General features: G+C 37.3%; 1 protein-coding gene across 1 annotated transcript in view; it reads right to left on the reverse strand.

Annotated features, from left to right (window-relative positions):
• The window catches only part of RETREG1 (reticulophagy regulator 1), a 1,271,534-nt gene extending 1,252,602 nt beyond the window's left edge, over nt 1-18,932 (reverse strand). Inside the window, exon 1 of the mRNA XM_044065221.1 lies at nt 18,290-18,932. Coding sequence (XP_043921156.1) covers nt 18,290-18,561 — 272 coding nt within the window. The 5' untranslated portion in view covers nt 18,562-18,932. The remainder of the gene's footprint in view (nt 1-18,289) is intronic.
• Nucleotides 18,933-20,539: the final 1,607 nt, after the last annotated feature.

Raw genomic sequence — 20,539 nt, forward strand, 5'->3', positions numbered from 1 at the left:
CCATCTGAAACAACACCTGATAGATAAATGGCTCTGCACCGGCACCACCCTTGGTTAAACTGGTACTAGTACAGCTGTATAAATTCCTGACATAACTGTCTGCTGCACAAAACGTAATGTACTGGTATCACAACTGTACCCTCCTCTGTCACCTAGTCTTCTTTATCTTCCTTGTACCCTCTCCCCTCCTTCCTTTCTTTGGGCTGCACTAACACTTTACCTTATCTTTCTATGTTCCAGATTCTGAACAAATCTTTATAGTAATACTTTTATGTAAAACCTGACAATCTATGCATACTGATGTTATTGCACTGCATAACCTGACATGTATTTAAAAGATATATTCATATACAACCTACGCAACTTATTTTTAATCAAAACTGTTAGTAAAGGATGTAACTGATGCCAAGGATGTCTGAATGATGGAACTGTTGCTCATGAATGAAGATGACTGTGAATGATGAAACATTGCAAGTGATGTCTGTATAATGGAGATTTCCTCCACTTAAAAATGGCACTGCTCATTTGGACCTTCCCAGGAAACAAATGCCAACAAGTAAATAAATAACTAAAGTTTGTATGCTATAAAACAGCAGCAAAAGTTGGAGAAGGAAGGTCATGATATTAAGATAAACTCCATTCTTATACAATGAGTAGAAATGGTGAAAATATGTTATGTCTCTTCACACTTGCTGAGGATTAAAATCTAACATTTGAGGCTGTGATAGCAAAGCTAGATGAACATTTTGTGCCAAAATGAAATAAATTACATAAAGAGCATGCATCCATAAATGTGTTCACAAAATGAGCGACTCTATGGACGCATGCATGAGACATTTCTATAAACTGGAAGAATACTGTGAGATTGTTGGCATTAAAATAAGCATCAGAACTGTTGCATGCACTGGAGACCACAAGATTCACTAATGTTACAGGTTGAACCAAATTTTAAGATGGAGAAAGCTACAAGACTGCTCATCAATCTGTATAAATTAGAAGCAAGATATGAAAGTGGTGGAAGACATTTATTTATTTTACATTTGTTGACCGGGCTAGTCTAACTGGATATATGTCCATTTTCAGTAGAGGCCCGGGGAGAAAAGCTCCAAGACAAATACAGAGAAATAATGTTTAAGGTTACAGTAAAGTTAACACTGAAAAATACTAAAATACATTTTACAACACAATGGTTAAAACTATTTACAAAATATAGAACACGATATTCACATAAAGTCTATCATAACAGTTTCTGGTTAACAGTTCTGCTTACATATGCAATAAAAAGCAATTAGGGAGAGTAGAGGGAATAACAGAGGTGATAGGTTAGTCAGGGTTGCTGTAAGGGCATAACCAGTTTGTTCTGAGGAGTATTTTCAGTTTTTGTTTGAAGAGGGGTAGGGAAGGAAGATAAGTCAGTTCAGTAGGTAGAAGGTTCCAGTTTTTCCCAGTAGTGTTTGAGAACAGAGAATCATCTGTCATGTTGTTCGAATTACTTATGCTAACTAACAGTTTATTTGATGATCGTAAGTTAGTAAGATTTTTGTAGGGGGTAATGATGTTTGAAAGTGTTGGAGTATTATTTGGGTGGTAGAGGATCTTATGTGCAATGATAAGTTGACTATATTGGAGCTGATTTTGTAGTTCAAGCCATCCTAGTTGTTTTAGATTCTCACAGTGATGGGTTCTGAAGGGATTACCAGTGGCAAATCTGGCAATGTTGTTATAGGAGGTAGCTAGTTTGAGAAGATTATTTTTTGACAGATTATTATTGATTGGTGAGGCATAAAGGAGTGTTGAGATTAGATGTGAGTGGGAATTGTAGTTCTTGCTACAGGAGTGAGGAAGGATTTGACTCTATATAGGGAGCCCATTTTTCTGTTTTTATAGTGTTATTATATGGGAGTCGAAGTTAAGGTTGTTGTCTATAGTAATTCCTAGGAGCTTGGTGGTAGCATCAGGGGATATGAGGGTACCATTATTAGAAGTAACAGAGAAATCTATAGGTGTAGACTTACGGGTAGGGGTAAAGAGCAGGAGCTTAGTTTCTTTAGGATTCAGGAGGAGCCAGCATTTTAAGAACCATGACTTCACTATGTTAAACATTTTCTGAGTTAAGGATTGTAGTTCAGATGAAGATTTAGCTGTGCAGATTATTGCTGAATCATCTGCATATTGTATACAGGTTGCATGAGGAGTAGCTTTGCAGAGATCATTAATAAAAGTAGAGAATAATAGAGGACCTAGAATGGAGCCCTGGGGGACACCTAGTGTAACTGGCAGGTGGGATGATAGATTATTTTCCCACATAACAGCTTGCTGTCTGTCACTCAGGTAAGAGCTGAACCATTGTACAGCTAGAGTGTCAACAGAAAGTGATTTGAGAATATTTATAAGCAATGTGTGGTTTACCATATCGAAAGCTTTTGAAAGATCAATAAATAGAGCTAAAGAGACAGCATTGTTACTGCGATTTCTGTTAATGGTGTCAGTGAAGGATAAGAGGGCTGTAGTGGTACTATGGTATGATCTAAAGCCATGTTGGCTTTGTGCTAGTAAGTTGTGTTGAAGTACGTGGTCTAGAAGCTGATGATGAATTAAGCAAAGAACATCCAGTAACCAGAGTAGAAAGCATGGTGGAGACTGGTGTGCATGTTGAAATGAAAACAAAAATAATGAATTCAGGCAAGAAGGGTGTACTAAATGCCAACTTATAAACACCAAAAAAGAAGATAAAGTGCCGTATAAAGCCAAAAACCCAATCCTTCAGCACTACGAATGTCACCAAATAAGCACAAGCAGGCAAATCTTCCCAAAACAGTTTTAATGCAGCAATAAAGGCTCTCCAAAGTGCATTAATGACAGCAGCATCCACAATACGTTTTCGTCACTTACTTCATCAGATAATATGACAAAACACCAATAGCCTTATATACCCTCACCTAATTTAACCCAACCAATAAAAACCATCACATATATTAAAATACTGTGTTCTAAAATTTTATCTAAATAAATACACCATATCATTGTTTAATATGTACTTCATAAATAACTCTATAACAATCTATCTATACTATAAAAGTTAAATAAATTCATAAAACTTAATCATACACTGTTATAAATACATAAATAAATATGAACAAACTACCTATCTATATCAAACAAAGCTCCTCATTAGCACTCTTCAAGAAAAATCTTGATGATTGGATGGGAGATAGGAAATTCACCCCGGGGATCACTTCTGTGGCTCTGCTTGACAGGGGCACAGGAAAATAATTTTCTTGGGTGGCAAAAGCCAGGGTACCATTTGGCTAGGCTTATATAGGCCCTAGGGCCAATAGCCTAGTACCTACCTATGAACCTATGAGTACAGGGAATTATACTGGCAAATTTACTTAGAGGCCAGTAGATTCCCTGGTTTAAATTATGCAGTTTCCCTAGCCCCAGTTCTTAAATTAAGGGCAGCTAGGCTGTAACAATAACAAAATAAAAACATAAAAAACATTATTTACATAATTTTATTTATATTAAACAACAATAATAGTATTTTATTTCTTAGTTCATTCAGTCTTTTAAATTAGTTATTAATATTACCACTAGAGAGAGCTATTTTAAAGTAAAAACAATATTTTATTTATGTATTTATAACAGTGTATGATTAAGTTTTATGAATTTATTTCACTTTTGTGGTATAGATAGATTGTTATAGAGTTATTTATGAAGTACATATTAAACAATGATATGGTATATTTATTTAGATAAAATTTTAGAACACAGTATTTATATATATATGATGGCTTTCATTGGTTGGGTTAAATTAGGTGAGGGTATATAAGGCTATTGGTGTTTTGTCATATTATCTGATGAAGTAAGTGACAAAAACATATTTTGGATGCTGCTATCGTTAATGCACTTTGGAGAGCCTTTATTGCTGCATTAAAACTGTTTCGGGAAGATTTGCCTGCTTGCGCTTATTTGGTGAAATGCCAACTTATACATTGTGAATCAGGGCTGTCCTTGTTGCAAAGCTGTAGTTACCAAAAATATAATATAACGGGACATTTTACCATTGTATGTAAGATGGAAGTGATTGAAGAGTTAGAAGCAGAGGCTAAAAATAAGAAAAATGTAACTAAAACTTTTCGGGGGGGAGGGGCTTTCTGATAAAACAATCATACCCAGATAATGAATGGCATTTCAAACTTCCAATTCATGCCACTCCTGTAAGGTTTAAGATATATACTGCAGCAGACAGAACTGTAATGTCACATGGCACATACAGAAGCATATTTAAATATCTGCAATTGGCCTCACCAGAAACTGAGGCTCAAATATCAAGCTAAGATACTAGCCATGGCCAATAGGAAAGGGTACAAATACCAGGTCAGGATCTGTTTTGCTTCATGAATCGGCTGCTGACCAGAACCACTGCACACAAACCAAGTTTAAGCAGAATCAAAACTGTCAAAATGAGTGCTGATGTGTTTGGTAATGTTGAACTCTAAACAGAAGCCAATAAACAAGGAGACAGATTTTCCATTTTTGCTTGAAAAATGGTGGTAAATCCCAAATTTAGACTGCATGAGTGTTGGAAAAAGGAGATTTTCATTGAATTTGGTCTTTTTAGGCCACAATACTTATTCACTACAACCTGCATTTCTTCCCATGTTAGGCATAAAGGATGGACTAGTCATAGCAGCAACCCTTTATTTAAGGAAAGTCAGATAAGAAGGCATTACTGATACAGCCTGGAACGCTGAAATCCTTTAAACGGGTGGCATAGCTATTAAAGATAATATAATCTGAGATAGAAACTTTCATCACTCAGCAGAATCTGCTATCTCAGAATGAGAAAGATCAACTTCTCCAACATTAAATAAATGTTCTGGTGAAAACAAGATCTGTCAAAAGGGCCTGAAAAAGAAGTGAACTACTGGCAAAATGAAGACCATGTTTGCCTGGGCCAGACTGGGACCATTAGCATTATTCTGTCATTGTGAAGTCTGGCTTTCTGAATGAACCTCATATGCAGCAAATATGGAGAAATAACAAAAAGAAGACCATCCGGCCATAGGTGAGTTAGGTCATCTGTCATCCAGCTATGAACAGGAGTTATAATGTTTTTCGCACAGCTGATACTGGCTGGAGATGCAAACAAATCACATACTGGTGCCCCATATCTGTAAAACAGCTACTTGGCCTCGGAAGGGGTAAAGAATCATTCATAAGGAATGACACAATGGTTTATCCTGTCACAAAGGAATTTTTTTCTCAGAAAATACATCACTACAACAAAACATGTTGTTTGTATAGTCCAGTGCCACAATTTCATGGTATCTAAGCACAAGAATAATAAGAATAAATTGTGTGTTAACCAGGATAGTGGAATGATCTACATAGACCCACTTCAACCACAGCTCAAGAACGTCTGATCAAAAAACTAGCTTAGAGTCACACAGAGGCTTTGGGAATCAAACCCAAGACTGTTGTACAGTCTAGGTCTAGCAGCATATTGTCTTAAACCTACTTCCACTACCTTAAACTTATTGTCAGTTTGTTTACAATTAATATAGTGACATTAATTGTACAATAACTGCCTTGTTATGAAACAAAGTGGTGTTTGAACAAATGTTCATAGCTGTTTAAAACTGAAACTCCATTCTATCTGGTTAAATCTAATACACTGGTATTCTACTCAAAAGGTAAGTATGGTGGACACAGCCAAAAGTCCATACAATTAATGTCCAGCATCTGTCATCTTAGTCAAACAGCTCTCATCCTTAAAGTATCTAGCAACAGATACGCAACAACATGTCTTAGTCAAAAAATGCAGCTCTGTTTCCATACAGTAAATTAACCTTTTACCCCTCCATCTCCAACTCCATTGATAATACTTAAGAGCCATAAGCTGCATCTGACTTGGTCACTCTGTTGGGTCTTCCTGACTCCTGCTGAACTGAGCTCTGTCCTTGTTACTGCAGACTCCAGCTTCACAACCTCAATTTCAGGAGTAGGTATTCTATGTGCTACAGACTGGCCCAGTGAAAAAACACACTAAGACTTTTTTTTCTGTTTATCTTACTCTTTACCTTAACCAGCAACGAATTTGCTTTCATCCTTAGGTTCATCAAAATATACCTCACACTTCTCCTTTTTTGAAACAATGCCTGAAAAATCCTCATCCTCAAACAAGAATGTCCTACATGTATTTTCCCTTTTATTTTACCAATACCACTTTGAAAGTTCACTGACTGTCTATAAAATATAACATTCTGGTGCTAAAGAAGGCTGGTGGAGGTGTGTCCAACACTGGGAATGACAGCAGTCCTCTTTCTACCACTTTTGTTTTCACAGCTGCAGCCCCAGGCACTTGTAACTTCATTAGCAGGTAACATATAAACTCTTCAAGTCTTTGGAGTAATTTTTCTAAAGTCTTTGGCACCACTTGCTGAGGCACTGTCTATCTTCTAAACCCTTTACTTCCTCTAAGGTGTCTCACGTCTGACTAACAGATATATCAAGGCAGTCCAATGCTGTAATGTTGTGTCTATGAGGGTGCTTGTATGCACCCCTATTTTCTCAGTATGTTGTTCTGCAGTTTCAGCCTATTAAGGGAACTCATCAACAGAGCCCCATATCTTTCACAATTAATCTCTCAGTTTATGTAACTTATGCAGCAAGCTAATGCTGCACTCTATTACCGTCTCACCTAACACTCCACCATACGCTCTCTGGGGCAAACATCCTATTTGGTGAGGCCTCAGTTTCATGCCATGCTCATCACATCTCAAGAACTATTCCTTAACATGGGACAATCTCACTTTCAAAGAAAATGAATACCTTCACTGACATGAGTGGAGCTCACATGGCAGTGTGACTACATCCCATGCCACTTGAACGTGAAGTCCACTATACAACTAAACAATAACTGCAAAGCATTCTAAACAAAACAGCTGTTATAAAATATACACAACTTCCTTTGAGGGAGGGTGGGAGGAGAAAGAGAAACAGGTTGGTATTACTGGATCCACTGTAGCATTGCCATGCCAGAACTTGTCCAAACTATGGACAGTGCTTCTACCTCAGAATGGTAATAAATGACTGTAGTCCCTCTGACAACTTCCAAAATATCTTCAACAAAAATATTATTGAAATGTGCTACAAGTGTTACTGTTTCCCTAGCTGAATGTGTCCCAACCCAACTACACCTTACAAAAGTTTTTTTTATAGCAAACGATTAAGACAGTACATTAGCTGTTTAGACAGTCTGTTTAGTAACATGCAGGCCTTTTTCATTTTCTCAAATGAGACAAAAAAAGAGATGATTTTTTTAAATATAGTGTAATATCCAAGTTCCCTGTGAAGATTCAGCATATTGCAGTCAATAGTCCCCTTCATTCTGGCAGTCTGAGTAAAAGACCGAGCTGTATAGAATGATTCAAAATTACTCCAGATGCACTCATTGGTATGACAGTTGTAGTTCTCTTCAGTGGCATTATTTCATTACAAAGACCAAGTAAAGCAGTTTACACTTCAGAGCTTGAAACTTGTAAATCATTCTGCCTAAGGTAAAAGAGTACATAAGCAATAACTCACAATCTGCCTTTTATTGTCTGAGTTTAAAGTTTTAAGAATAAGAAAACATATACACAGCAAGTCTGACTCAAACAAATGACATAAATAGTCCATGAGTCTTGGTGCTTCATATAGGAGTATACAAGGGGTCTAATACATTGTAAAGCAGTCCAAGTGACAAATCTCTACTTTTGTCAGTAGGATTTTCACATTTTTTGTCTCCTACCTTTCTTTAGCATATTCAGGACTGGTTAAGAAAAGGAACTGTTAGGCACCAGCATTCTAGCCTTCGATTTGACAAACTGAGTTTTGAGAAAGGGACGCAAGAGTTTGCAAGCGCTTATGTATAGCCAAATGTAACGGAGGAAAAGTGATCAGGTTCTCCAAAAAGGAAAGTCGTCATTGGCTCATCTAAGGCACAATCACTAATATTATACTGTTTCCTTACAGTTTAGCTTTGGCTAGTGTGTTCTTAGTTAGATGGAATACAGGGAATGAATGCATTAAGGTTAGAGTCCATGGAAAGAAGAAAGCGTCGGTCTTCACAATCGTCACATAAAAAAGGAATAAAAGATTTTTGACTTATCTGTCCTCCATACAAATGTTTCCTTTACATACAGAGGAATGGAAATCATCAGTTCCAGTAAATCTGCACATCAGTGCCTAAGATTTCTGAAATGTCACGGTGCCTTCTTGTAGCCCTGCATGAAGTTCTAAGACAAGCTTGTCTAATGTGTAGCCAAAGGGCCACAATATATTGTCTGCACCCCATTCTGTGAAAAGACAAAAAGAATGCGGCTTTGCCAATTTACCAGCTGTCTGTTACTTATGCAGCTCTCCATCCTAACCTGCACATAACTGGTTTCTTCGTTTATTATTTCTTTGGATCATACATAGCATACTCTTCTGAAACTCTTGTGCAATTCAATTCTTGCTGTTACTCTTACAGCTCTGAGCTCTTCACTCACCTTTCCCTTTATGTCCTGAGTGTGTATGCGCGAGCGCGCTCGTGTGTGTGTGTGTGTGTGTGTGTGTGTGTGTGTGTGTGCATGTGTTTTGGGGTGCTAAGTGTTCTACATTTGAAGCCTGGAGCTGACATAGCTCCTGTATCTACTTGACCATGTACCATGGTACTCCTGGACTTGCTGAAATGTACTGCTGCTCTGCCATCAGTGACAGAGGTCAGGAGTAAACCGTAAAGCTTTAAGGTAAAAATGTATTCACTGAACATTGCACCACCTGAATAACAGCATTTTTGCAAGCAATGCCATTCTGTCAACACTGGTCACTTACCTAGTGTTCAAAACTGAAGCCTGGAGTTGTGAAGGGGGAACTATCCATTTAATCATTTCATCATATGAAGAAAACAGGTCTTGGCATCTTCTTCTATGCTCTCAAACATGGCTGAGATGGAGTTCAGTACTGAACCCTAAAACTATTAGGTGGGTACTATATACAGAGAACTATTAACGTAATTGCTGAACTCGTAAACATTAACCACTGATTTAAAGTCCAGGACTGAACCTAGGAGCTGTAATGTCAAGGCTTTATCTAGTAGGCCTCCTTACTATATGGTAGCTTTACTGTCCAAGTTAAAATATGCAGTCCAAATGTAGTATACTTTCATTGGGCAAATACCTGGTGACCAAAATATCATCTTTGAAAAGGCATGTATAATTCACAGGAATGTTATTCTGCTTATTATTTTACCAATCTCTTTTTGGTAGTGATTGTGTGTTTTATTACAAGGTTACCAATAAATGTAAGAACGTAAAAAAGCTTAACACGGAAGGTTGTGTTTTCAAAAGTGCATGGTCTGACGAATATTTTGGCAATAAACATGGGTGTCATATGTGTCATTTTCAATTTAATTTATCAGGAAAACACAGCTATACATAAACTCTACAATATGAAACACCTCATTATAAAACACATAATAGATTTATATGACATCTATGGACTTACAGGATGAAAGCCTGGAAACAAAGTGTTATTAGCCAACAGCCCGCATAAAAAAGTAAAAGTTCTAAATCAGCAACCAGACTCAGATATTTGACAACTGAAGTGACAAGGAAGAAAGCAAAGACATTTTTCAAGTAGTGATTTTGTTAAAGGTGGCCAGGAAATATTTGTTGATATGTCAGCTGCCAAGGAGGAAAAGCCACTAGTTGAAAACTGTGCTCCTCCCTACAAATCACTACAACACTAGTGGACCACATCAAAAAGCATCAGTGATAATCTCAGCAAAAGTGCAAACACCTACCAGGTTTTCAGCTTGGCACTCAATGAAGGCATCAGTATTGGTGACACTGTGAAGGCGCCAGTATTGGTGACACTGCAAAGGCACCAGTATTGTTGACACTGCAAAGGCACCAGTATTGGTGACACTGCAAAGGCACCAGTATTGGTGACACTGCAAAGGCACTAGTATTGGTGACACTGCAAAGGCAACAGTATTGGTGACACTGCAAAGGCAACAGTATTTGTGACACTGCAAAGGGAACAGTATTGGTGACACTGCGAAGGCACCAGTATTGGTGACACTGTGAAGGCACCAGTATTGGTGACACTCCGAAGGCACCAGTATTGGTGACCCTGCGAAGGCACCAGTATTGGTGACACTTCTCATGTGGTCACACTTAGTTGAGAACTTGCCAGATCATTTCTTGTGGAAAGAGCTGCCGAGTATTTATGCAGTGCAGTGCAATACAACAAGGTAGGATACTTCTGAAAACTGATATAGATACAAAAGAATAATAAACGTTATGGTGTCACAATTAATAGTGCCCCTCCATTAGGATTGGGTGGTTTAAAGATGTAAAGCATGTTTCTGCTACAGCCAAAGAGTAAAATAACCTGCTGATTATGACAGTGTCATGGGGTGGGGGGCTCATGAAAGAGAGTACAGTACAGAAAGCCAGTGGGCTGATCTTGTCAAAAAAGGCTATTAGGATACCAGATTTCATATAAGGGAGCATCCATTGGGCAGGAAGAAGTCAGTTTGTTAGTTTACAGGTACTATATAACTCTTGCTGCTAAATATTTGATATTATATAGATGTTCAATCATACAAGCACACAAAAAACACATGCAAATGCTCAGAAGCCTATTTTCTGAGAGTTGCACCTTGCCACTAACTCTCTTACTACCCACCTGTCTGTATGTCTGTCTCAGTGACCCTTGACCCACCTTTTTTGGCTCGTTTTTAAACTATGTCTTTCATATTACAGCTGCCCTCTCTGTGAAATAATACTTTCTTAAAGGAAGGCTATTATAGTTAAGGTGCTGTAGCTCGAAGTACAACTCACAATCCAAAGTGATACAACTCTTTTCCACTCCAAGTGCAAAATAATTACAGACATTATCATATAATCTTTATATAACATATTAAAGACATTATCATATAATCTTTATATAACATAAGGACACTGCTGTTTCAGAATCTAGTAGACACGAATCTGAATCTCATATTGGCACTAACAGCATATTTCAAAATCAGTAAAAAATATTAAGCACAAAGAATTTTTTAGTATAATGAGCAGCTGAGAAAAGGCTTATATCTTTGTATATTTAATACTGGATTTAACATGAATGTGTATGACTATATAAAACAGGTGTCAATAAGTTATTTTACAGTTATGCCAAATTCATTTGTTCAAATGGACATGGCACTGTATTAAGAACATGTAATAATAATGCTTATTTTAATGTTCTCCGTTCTGTAGAACATGTTGGAATACTTGAGTTTCATATTTTACACCAGGTACCATGGACTGCTGTATTGACTCTGCCCATAATCTGAGCGTACAATCTATGATCTCCTTTGCAGTGTTTAATAAGGCATTTAAATCATTTAACAATAATTTTCACATAACTGCAATGGTTAAGGAATTTTAGAACAAATAAACAAGTGTTCCATTGATGCAGATAACGCTAATGGGTTACTTCTAAATAAATGTGGTGTTTCTAGTTGGTCCCCTTCACTTCCAGATTCAGTTTTCTAACTGAATTCATACATGAATGCTGGACAAATACAGGGCAGATTTCAACCTACAAAGGTGTAGTTAGAAGAATACTCATTTAATTGTTATCTTATTAGAATAACTAGCATTCTGACATATTAGTAAAGGGAATATCAGTACCCAAACTGAAAATAATGTTAAAAGATTGCTAATAATCAACATACATTTACCAGAAGCAGGTCAGACCTTATCATCTTGGCTGAATTTCTCAAGCGGGTGAGTATGGCACAGTTCTGGGACTAAAAACCAAATGCAATTTCTGGAACTACACAGTAATAAGCAGCTATTATTTTTAGCCCAGCTGAATGTCAGAATAACTCACATTATTATGTTTTCACTTTCTTCACAAATAAAATCAGCTGTATACACTGGTGGCTATCTTCTAGGGGTAGGGTAAAGGAGTCTGCTGCATATGTTCAGCTGACATTAATAGACTGAAATATACTGTTGTGCTCTGTGTTTTCTTTCACTTTCCATTGTAGTTTGACTTCAAAGGGGTGCACAGAAGGTGTCTGCCTTTTGAGGTTAGGGCTGCGACATCCTGCTATGTAGATGTGTGGCAGCAGCAATTTGAAATATATCACTAAGCCCAGCTGTCCTTTCACTTCCATACCAAATTACCATTAGAGGGGTACACAAAAAGTGACTTTTTTGAGTAGGGAGGAAGGCAGTCAGCCCAGATATGATTGATGTGCCCTCACAAGCATTCTTTTAAGTTTACAGGTGACTACTATCCAGTTTATTTATAACTGCTGTGTTGTCATCCTTGAACATAACTTTATTTCTTCTTTTTCAAAACAATAGTTACTTTCCCAAATCATAATTTTTGTTCAAACCATCAATAGACCAAAGGTTGTGGAAAAAATCTCTAAAATGCACCTTCACCTCATACCATGTTTTATTATACTTTTTGGTACATCAGAAAATTACTGGAAAGGGTCTTTTGTCTAAATTATATAAAGTGATTAAAAAAAGAGATGGAATTTAATAAGGAAAGCTATTGGAATTATTTTAAATTTATAAATAATGAACCTCCCGATGAAGATAAAAACATTATTTTATTTTCATCTAAACAAACTACAAGTTCACCTAAATGGAGGTTATTTTCTTGGGGGTTCCTTTTTTACACAGCATAAAATTGAACTAATGTCCAGTACTAGAATAGTCTGTTGGAGATGTAAGTTGGACCTTAAAGGTGATTGGCATCATATGTTCTTTGATTGTGACATACTCAAAACATACTGGAATTAAATTAATGTATTCTTGCAGTCTCTTTTCTCTGATAAATTTTCTTTAACTAAATCTTTGGCTTTATTCAATACTCCAATTTCAAAATGGGTTGTGAAAATGAAATATCCCCTTTAATGGAGCATTCTAACTGTCGCAAGGAAAGTAATAACAAGAAATTAGAAGAATGATTCTGCTCCCTCTTTTAATGAGTTCTCTAATATCTTGACAGAAGTTTGTTATCTGGAACTCATGACCATTAAGTCAAGGACTCTGACTCACTTCCTCATATAAAATATGGAAGAACTTATAAGAACTGTTAAATAAATAGCAATGGATACACTTGCATTACTTTTTAATTCAAAGTATTCTTCTACTATATCATTTATGTAGTAGACACCTTTGTAAATAGTTGTTTTTTTGTGTTTTATCAATTGTTGTTTGCTTCTTTTCTTGTATTGTCATATATTTCTATTGTTTTAAGTGATATTAATTGTTCTTTTTTTACTGAAAAAAAAATGTTTTAATAAAAGCTTTTATAAAAAAATAAATCCACAAGTTCTGGTGGTCTTGTGGCCTCCCAGTTCACAACTTAATTAATTTCTTTCCTAGACAGTTATTACAGTATAGTCTTGGCCATTTAGAATGGTTGAAAGGATGTAGGAAGAAGATGACACATAAAGTAAAGTTTAGTGAACAAAACAAAGGTATTCTGGATAGTATGAGGAGGCAAGAATGGCAAGAAAACAGCAGAGCACTGGAGTGTATGCCAGGGTGACAGTAGCTAGCAGGGGTTGGGAGTGCCATGGAACAGCCTACCTAGGGCTCCATATCATGTAATGCTCCCCATGCAGCCACTGTGTATGGCATTTAAAAATGGGTGCTTCGGGGTGTGCCTTGCTAAAAGGGTGTGGCCAATATGAGCAAAGGGTGTGTTATAATTCTGCAGGGGTGTGGTTTATTTGTCAGGAAATGGAAGAATGATAAGGTGGCAACCCTACAGGAAGGTACAGAGGCAACAACAAAAACAGAAAGGGACCTGAGCATACTTGTATCAGATGATCTAAGGCTAAACCATCAATGTGACAAAGAGGCAAAGAAGGTACAGCCCCGATAGAAAACAAAAAGCTTGTATCTGTTTACAAAGACAAATGTTAAAATGTCCCCTGGAATTTCTTTTCTTCCCCTACTGCATCCCAGTAATCAGCCCTCTAATGACCCAATCAGACCATTTGCTCCTCTAAAATGTGCCAGTCTTAGGTGGCTACAGTCCAGGCAGCCTCAATCTTAGGTGGCCACTTTTCAGGCAGCCATCCAGGTTTTCTAGTTAAGCTCTAATGTCTAATCGGTCAGAGACATGCAGGTTTAGCCCCAGACATGCACACTATTATATATAGCAAACTCTGGCTACAACATACACTGCATAAATGCCCCCATAGCAGCCCAGTTGTTGCTGCTGGCAATCCTGCTACTGCATGTTGTTACAACTCCACCTACCCATCATGCCAGAATGGGCAAACTGCAGTGAGCTGTCCCCTCCCACCTTCCATCATTGTTTGGGTTGCTAACTAACCCAGGTCATATGGATCACAGTCAAAGCTTCATCCCTCTGCACCACAGAACTGACCTACAACTCTAAGTGGAATATTGTGCACGGTTTCATAGGCTTCATTTTCACGCAGATATAAACAAGACATGGGAAGTATAAAGTAAGGCAACAAAAAGGGTGTATAGGTTCATAGGTGGGTACTAGGCTAGCTGCCCTTGTGGGCCATTTTAAGCCTAGTTAATTTCCCTTTCAGAAGAATCAAACCCTGCACCTTGTATCTGTGAAGTAAACACCTTAGCCATTATACCAACCCCCTAACCCAGTCAAAAAATAAATAACCAAAAAACTAAATAATTAAACTTGTAGTCCTGAATAAAGATGATAGTGAAGGATACAACAAAAACATTTAAGAACCTCAAGGGAATCCACAGCATCACTATTTAAAAAAAATAAATATCTTGGACAATTATGGGGCACAATTTGAAAATGGAAAGTAGAAGGTGCAAGGAAGTTCCAAACAATAATGGAAGATGTGCCAGCATCAAAAAAGAAGGGCATTTGAGATTATATGGAACAGACAAGGCAGATTTTATTCAGAGTAGGATTAAAAAGAAATAAACGGTTAGTTTTGAAGCATCAATGGCTTATCCAGATTATGGGAAAAGGGGCAAATTAAGTGGACTAAGTGGTTCTTATCTTCTGTCAAAATATATGTTTTATACAGCCCTATAGCCCTATGAGGTAAAGCATCTTGGGAATATAAGTCTAAATTCATGGGAAGTAACCCAAGATACTTCATTAGACAAAACTGTGTAATGTCAAATAACATCACAATGAGCTAAAGAAAATTCAGAACAAGTGCTGACACAAACAAAAGTCACAATAAAAATTGTAAGATACCATAACTGAATCCTTAGCCAAAGTAAAACTGACCAGTGTTCTAGAGCAAGTGACACTTTCTTCAACATAAAAGACCCAAATAAATGAAAAAAATAAAACAAAGAAACCTTGAGCAAATGCCCTGAGCTGAATTATTTCTTAGAGTATATGCCTGAGTATCTAATTCCTCAGTAAAGCAGTTCTTTATTAGTGGCTTCGTGATGCAGAAATTTTGATGCTGACAATACTTAGATGATCTAGGTTCACACAGCATCCCAGGTATTGGAAGAGCCAGGTGATGCAGTCTCAACCATACTGAGAGGAAAGCTCTGGAAGAGCCAGGTGTGGAGGGGTAGGTGAGAGCAGCTGATGCAGTCTCAACCACAGTGAGAGAAAGCTGTTGGTAGATATATCTGTGGAAGGGTAAATGAGAGCAGCTGATGCAGTCTCAACCATACTAACAGGAAGGTGTTGGTAGAGCCCTGCTGCAGGTGCTCCACCACCTGACACTACAGCTCCAGAGCCTGTCAAACATCATACAAATATTCTAACTGCAGATCTTAGGGGTGCAGAAGTGTGCAGCACCTGTACTAGCCCACCAGTCTGCAATGTATCATGCATCTGTTCAAACCCAGTGGGGGTATATTAGCAGCATATAAAATCTCCTAAACTTTCCAATAAGAGCAGCAATCCCAAGTTTTCACATCTTCTCCCAGTGTCCTAGTATGACAGAGATTAGGAAGCATGAATGTGCTGATAGTGGATGTAGGTTAAATGGTCAAAGGGGCCAAATATATATATATATATATATATATATATATATATATATGTGTAAAATGCTACACCTACACCATTCTGCACACTAACAAATACACAAGTATTTCTCCCTGATTAAGCACAATCAGTGCAACACTACTCAGTCTTGAGTCAGTGTTTATAAGAAGATGGGTCAACTATAATCTACAGACAGGTCTACTACATGTGCTTGAGACACATTTGCTTGAGATATCTAAAGCAGGTACAACATTTCTGTATCATGTAGTTATGATGAAAGTAAAAAAATAATAACGGAGAAAATGCCCTAAAACAAACAGTTGCCCAAAATTAGTGACAAACAACTCTGCAAACTAAACCAATATCTTTGTTTAGCACTGGTCTGCTGCATTATTATTAATGTGAGTAGCTTGACATGTGAACAATGAAACTGATAAAAAAAACGATTACATAACAAAGCTCTGGCCATAGAGCAAAAGTTTAAAATATTAAATGCAAATACCATAACAATGAAAAACATCATCGGAAATACACTCAGAAACCTATGAAATAACTCAGCATAAATGACCATTTAATGCAACTGCATACCATTTTGGGATTACCTGAAACTGTCACTAACATTATTTCATACAACAAATTATTTCATATAAATGGAACTACAGAGTACAACTTTTTATTGTAGAGAAAGTTTTGATATTTAACTGACAGGCAGCTTAACTCATAAATGTGAACACTAGATCAAAATTCAAAATCCCACCCTATATCCCAGCCATCAAATATGCATCGTCAGCTTCTATTAATTAAATTCCTTTCATCACTGAATTATTTTTGCAAGTACATGCCTGCTGACTTGCAATAAACTGCACTCTTTGAATCCTGTGATCTGCAAAACTCTTGTCAGTTGTGAAAATGACTTACTCTTTAAAAAGACAATAGCACATCTGAATTACTGATGACCACCAAGTAACCACATTCAGCAGTGCACTATTAGGTAACAGTAAGATTGTTGAGTAAACTGTCATGTCTTCAATAGATAAGATTTGTAAATGCAAATCAAAAATGTGTACTAAATATTGTTGTAAGGTAAAGGGACATACATACATACATACATAGAAATACAGCAAGAACCTCAGCACTGAAAAATTCTGCCTGAAGAAATTTATTTTGAAAACTGAACTGTGCAGGTTCATTTGATCAATCTGATTCTGGATCACATATCTTAACTGTGCAGAATTTTAAAGAATGATCAGATTTTCTGCCACATAATTTTGGTCTGTTTCTCAAAAAACTTGTGGTTTTCTGATAAAATGCTGAGGACTGAAGTCACTAAGTAATGACAGACATTTTACATTTTAGACTTTGGATCTTTCAAAGAATGCATGCAAACACTAAACTATTCATCAGCTTTCTAAGTTTTAAGAGCAATGTTTAAAATCTGTCCCTATGTTTGGACCCACCCACCCATTATTTTTGACTTTGTTCCGATTTTTGTAATCACTGAATCAGAAGGTTGATGGTTGCAGTCACATCAACTTTTGCATTTAACATAACCACAAAACTCCAGTGTATAAGATTGGGGGGGGGGGGGGGTCGCTCATAGAATACGGTATTATTCTTGACCAAGACTTAATAGCAGTCTTGCTTCTTTTTTGAATGAATGTCGAGATTCTCGACATTCATTCAAAGATAAATATATTTATGCAAGTTCAAGAATATTAAACGTTAATAAAAAAAACTGTCCACAGAGACACGTTAGTATGACTGAACAAACGTCTTACGCCCCTTGCTTGTTGTTATTTCACCACTAAACGGGAAATAAGCGCACAGATTCTTTTCTTCTTGTAAAGCGACACTGTCTACAACTTGTGAATTAAGCGCGCCTTACGGGTACACATATGCTATTAAAAATGACCTGAACTGTACTCTTTGGCTCTTAGTGGCACTGTATGTAAATAAGCCGTTCGTGGATACATAAACACGTCGTCCCCTTATGCTTTAGTCATCTCAGTATCAAAGGCAAGCTCTGGGAGTCAGCACACCTGTTAGCTGAAAGTGCCAGGTGCTAACGTGCGTTAATTATAAAGCACTGTACTTACATCAAGGGATGTTCACAACTTCCTGCACATCAAAGGAGCTCAAGTACAACACATGTACGGGAATAAGAAATACTGGCTGGTTGTATGGACAAGATGCTGGTATGGAACTATAAGCAAAGTGTCATGGATTATGGCGCTGCATGATTTAAGATCCTATAGAAGGTCCTTACCAGAAGGCTGCATTTGAGCAGATAAACAGACTTGCACTAACAAAGGGCCTCTGCCAGCTTAAAACGTCAGTGATTCTGTTCAGGAGTGAGATGTCATTCTGGGCCTGGTTGCTGAATCTAACAGCATCCCCTTGCACTTCTTCCTCCTCCTCCGCCCCGACTCCAGCTTGTCTCTCTTCGCTCAGCATCACGCTTGACTCCAAAGAAGCCTCTACACTGGTGCCAGTCCCTGCATGTTGCACAGGCTCTGTCTCCTTGCCAGGGCTCGCCATGTTCTCACTCAGCAGACACTGCCTGTTGAAAAGCTGCTGATGCCAGCCTTCCGCCTGCCTCCAGTCCTACCCACGCAGCGCTGATGTTGTTGGGATAAACTCGCCCGCTCCAGCAGCCAACAACCCCCTGAAGGTGAGCTGCGTTTCCGACTGGAATGATGAAGAGGGGTGACGTCACTGCAGTGCAGAAAGTGAAAAATGACGGAACTACAGTACAACAACAAACCAAAAGCCGCCGTCCAAAACTGGTATTAGTAGTATTAATAAATGTAATAGTTGGCGCGCGTTTATAATGCCTAATGATGAGAAAAAAAAAACATTATTTGCAGTGAGTTCAGACAAAGAGAAACATAGACCACACACCAACGAGACTGCATACCTTTCAACTGTACAGATTTTCGCAGAATGTCCAGATTTTTGCCTCATATTTTTGGACCGTTTTTCATAAAAAATGTGGTTTTCTGGCAAATTAGCGGCAAATCATTAAATAATGAAGTTAGAAAATAATAGCATGCATTTGAGTTTCAGACTTTATAACCTTCAGAAAAATTCATGCTAATGCAAAACCTGTTATTATATCAACTTTCTAAGTTTGTAAGAGCAATATTTAAAAATTGTACATATTTTGGGGCCTTTCTCCCACTTTTATTTATGGCTTTGTCCCGATTTCTTGCTCTAAGAGGCTGAGAGGTATGATACTGGTGCCAGACACTAAGCATGGGTGCAACAGTCCGAGATACTTCATACGTAACCTTGAGCTCAGCGTTGTTATTATTTTAAGGAATGATTTCAGCGTACCGCTATGATTTTTTGTTCTCATATTTTTTAGCCTCGCCTCTCCTAGATTCACTGCTTTTCCTCACAAAGTTAGACACGTTTAATACATCATTAAATCAGACTTTGTATCACTTGCATTGACAATTTTTCTGTTAAATATTACATATAGATAGGTATAAATGAAAGCAATTGCTCTTTTTCTGACCTACTACTAGGATTTTAAAACCCTAAAACAGAGGGTGTGGTTCCATAATCTTCAAAACCTTATATATGCATGAACATTTATACACACGCACACACACACACACTCACTCTCTCTCTCTCTCTCTCTCACACACACACACACACACACACACACACACAGATGTAAAATACACGCGGTGAGACAGAGAGAGAGAGAGAGCTTGAGGGTCGCATTAACCACAATCACTTGTTATATTAATAGAATTTTCCAAGGTAATTACTAGATAACAAAGACGCCTACATTCCTCCTCAATGTTCTGTCTAATCCAAGAGGCGTTGAGAGTATCATTAAGAATCTCAGAATATGGTGATTATATTTGCTTTGGGGTATAACAGAACCTATTGTGTTCAAGATGACCAGTTAAAACGAACTCACTATACAGATATAAATTCCCATTAAGAACTGTAAAATTAATTAATGAGTTTCACTGGCTTATTTAGTCATGGTTTATAACAGCAGAGGGCTACTGTGTAAAATATAAAATGATGAAGCATTAGATAATGTAGCAGGATAGTGCATAGGAGGTGAAGGCCCTTTAGAAGATGGCTGTGCATCTTGTAAAACATGTAAAAATATGTTCCACATTTGTTTTAACTCTTTTTTTTTTTTCCAGTCTAAATTTCTGAAATTTATTTTGATAGATACATTGTCCAGCTATTCCGGTTGCACATAACTTTATTTATTTATTTTATTTTTTATTTTACATTTGTTGACCGGGAGAATCCGACTGGATATATGTCCATTTTCAGCGGAGGCCCGGGGAGAAAAGCTCCACATTTAGAGTAAATTACAAACAGGATAAAATAGATACATATTAATACATTATTGTAATAACCAACAAAGTTAGAGGATAAGGGCATATCATATATGTAATTAATAATAAAAAAAAATGTTTTTTGCTGGATAGCAGTCATAGACAAGACATAATTGTGAAACAGATAGACACAGACAAAAGTG

This window comes from Protopterus annectens, chromosome 3.part0, assembly GCF_019279795.1.
Source record: "Protopterus annectens isolate FY-2018-M chromosome 3.part0, PAN1.0, whole genome shotgun sequence".
Classification (NCBI taxonomy): Eukaryota; Metazoa; Chordata; order Ceratodontiformes; family Protopteridae; genus Protopterus; species Protopterus annectens.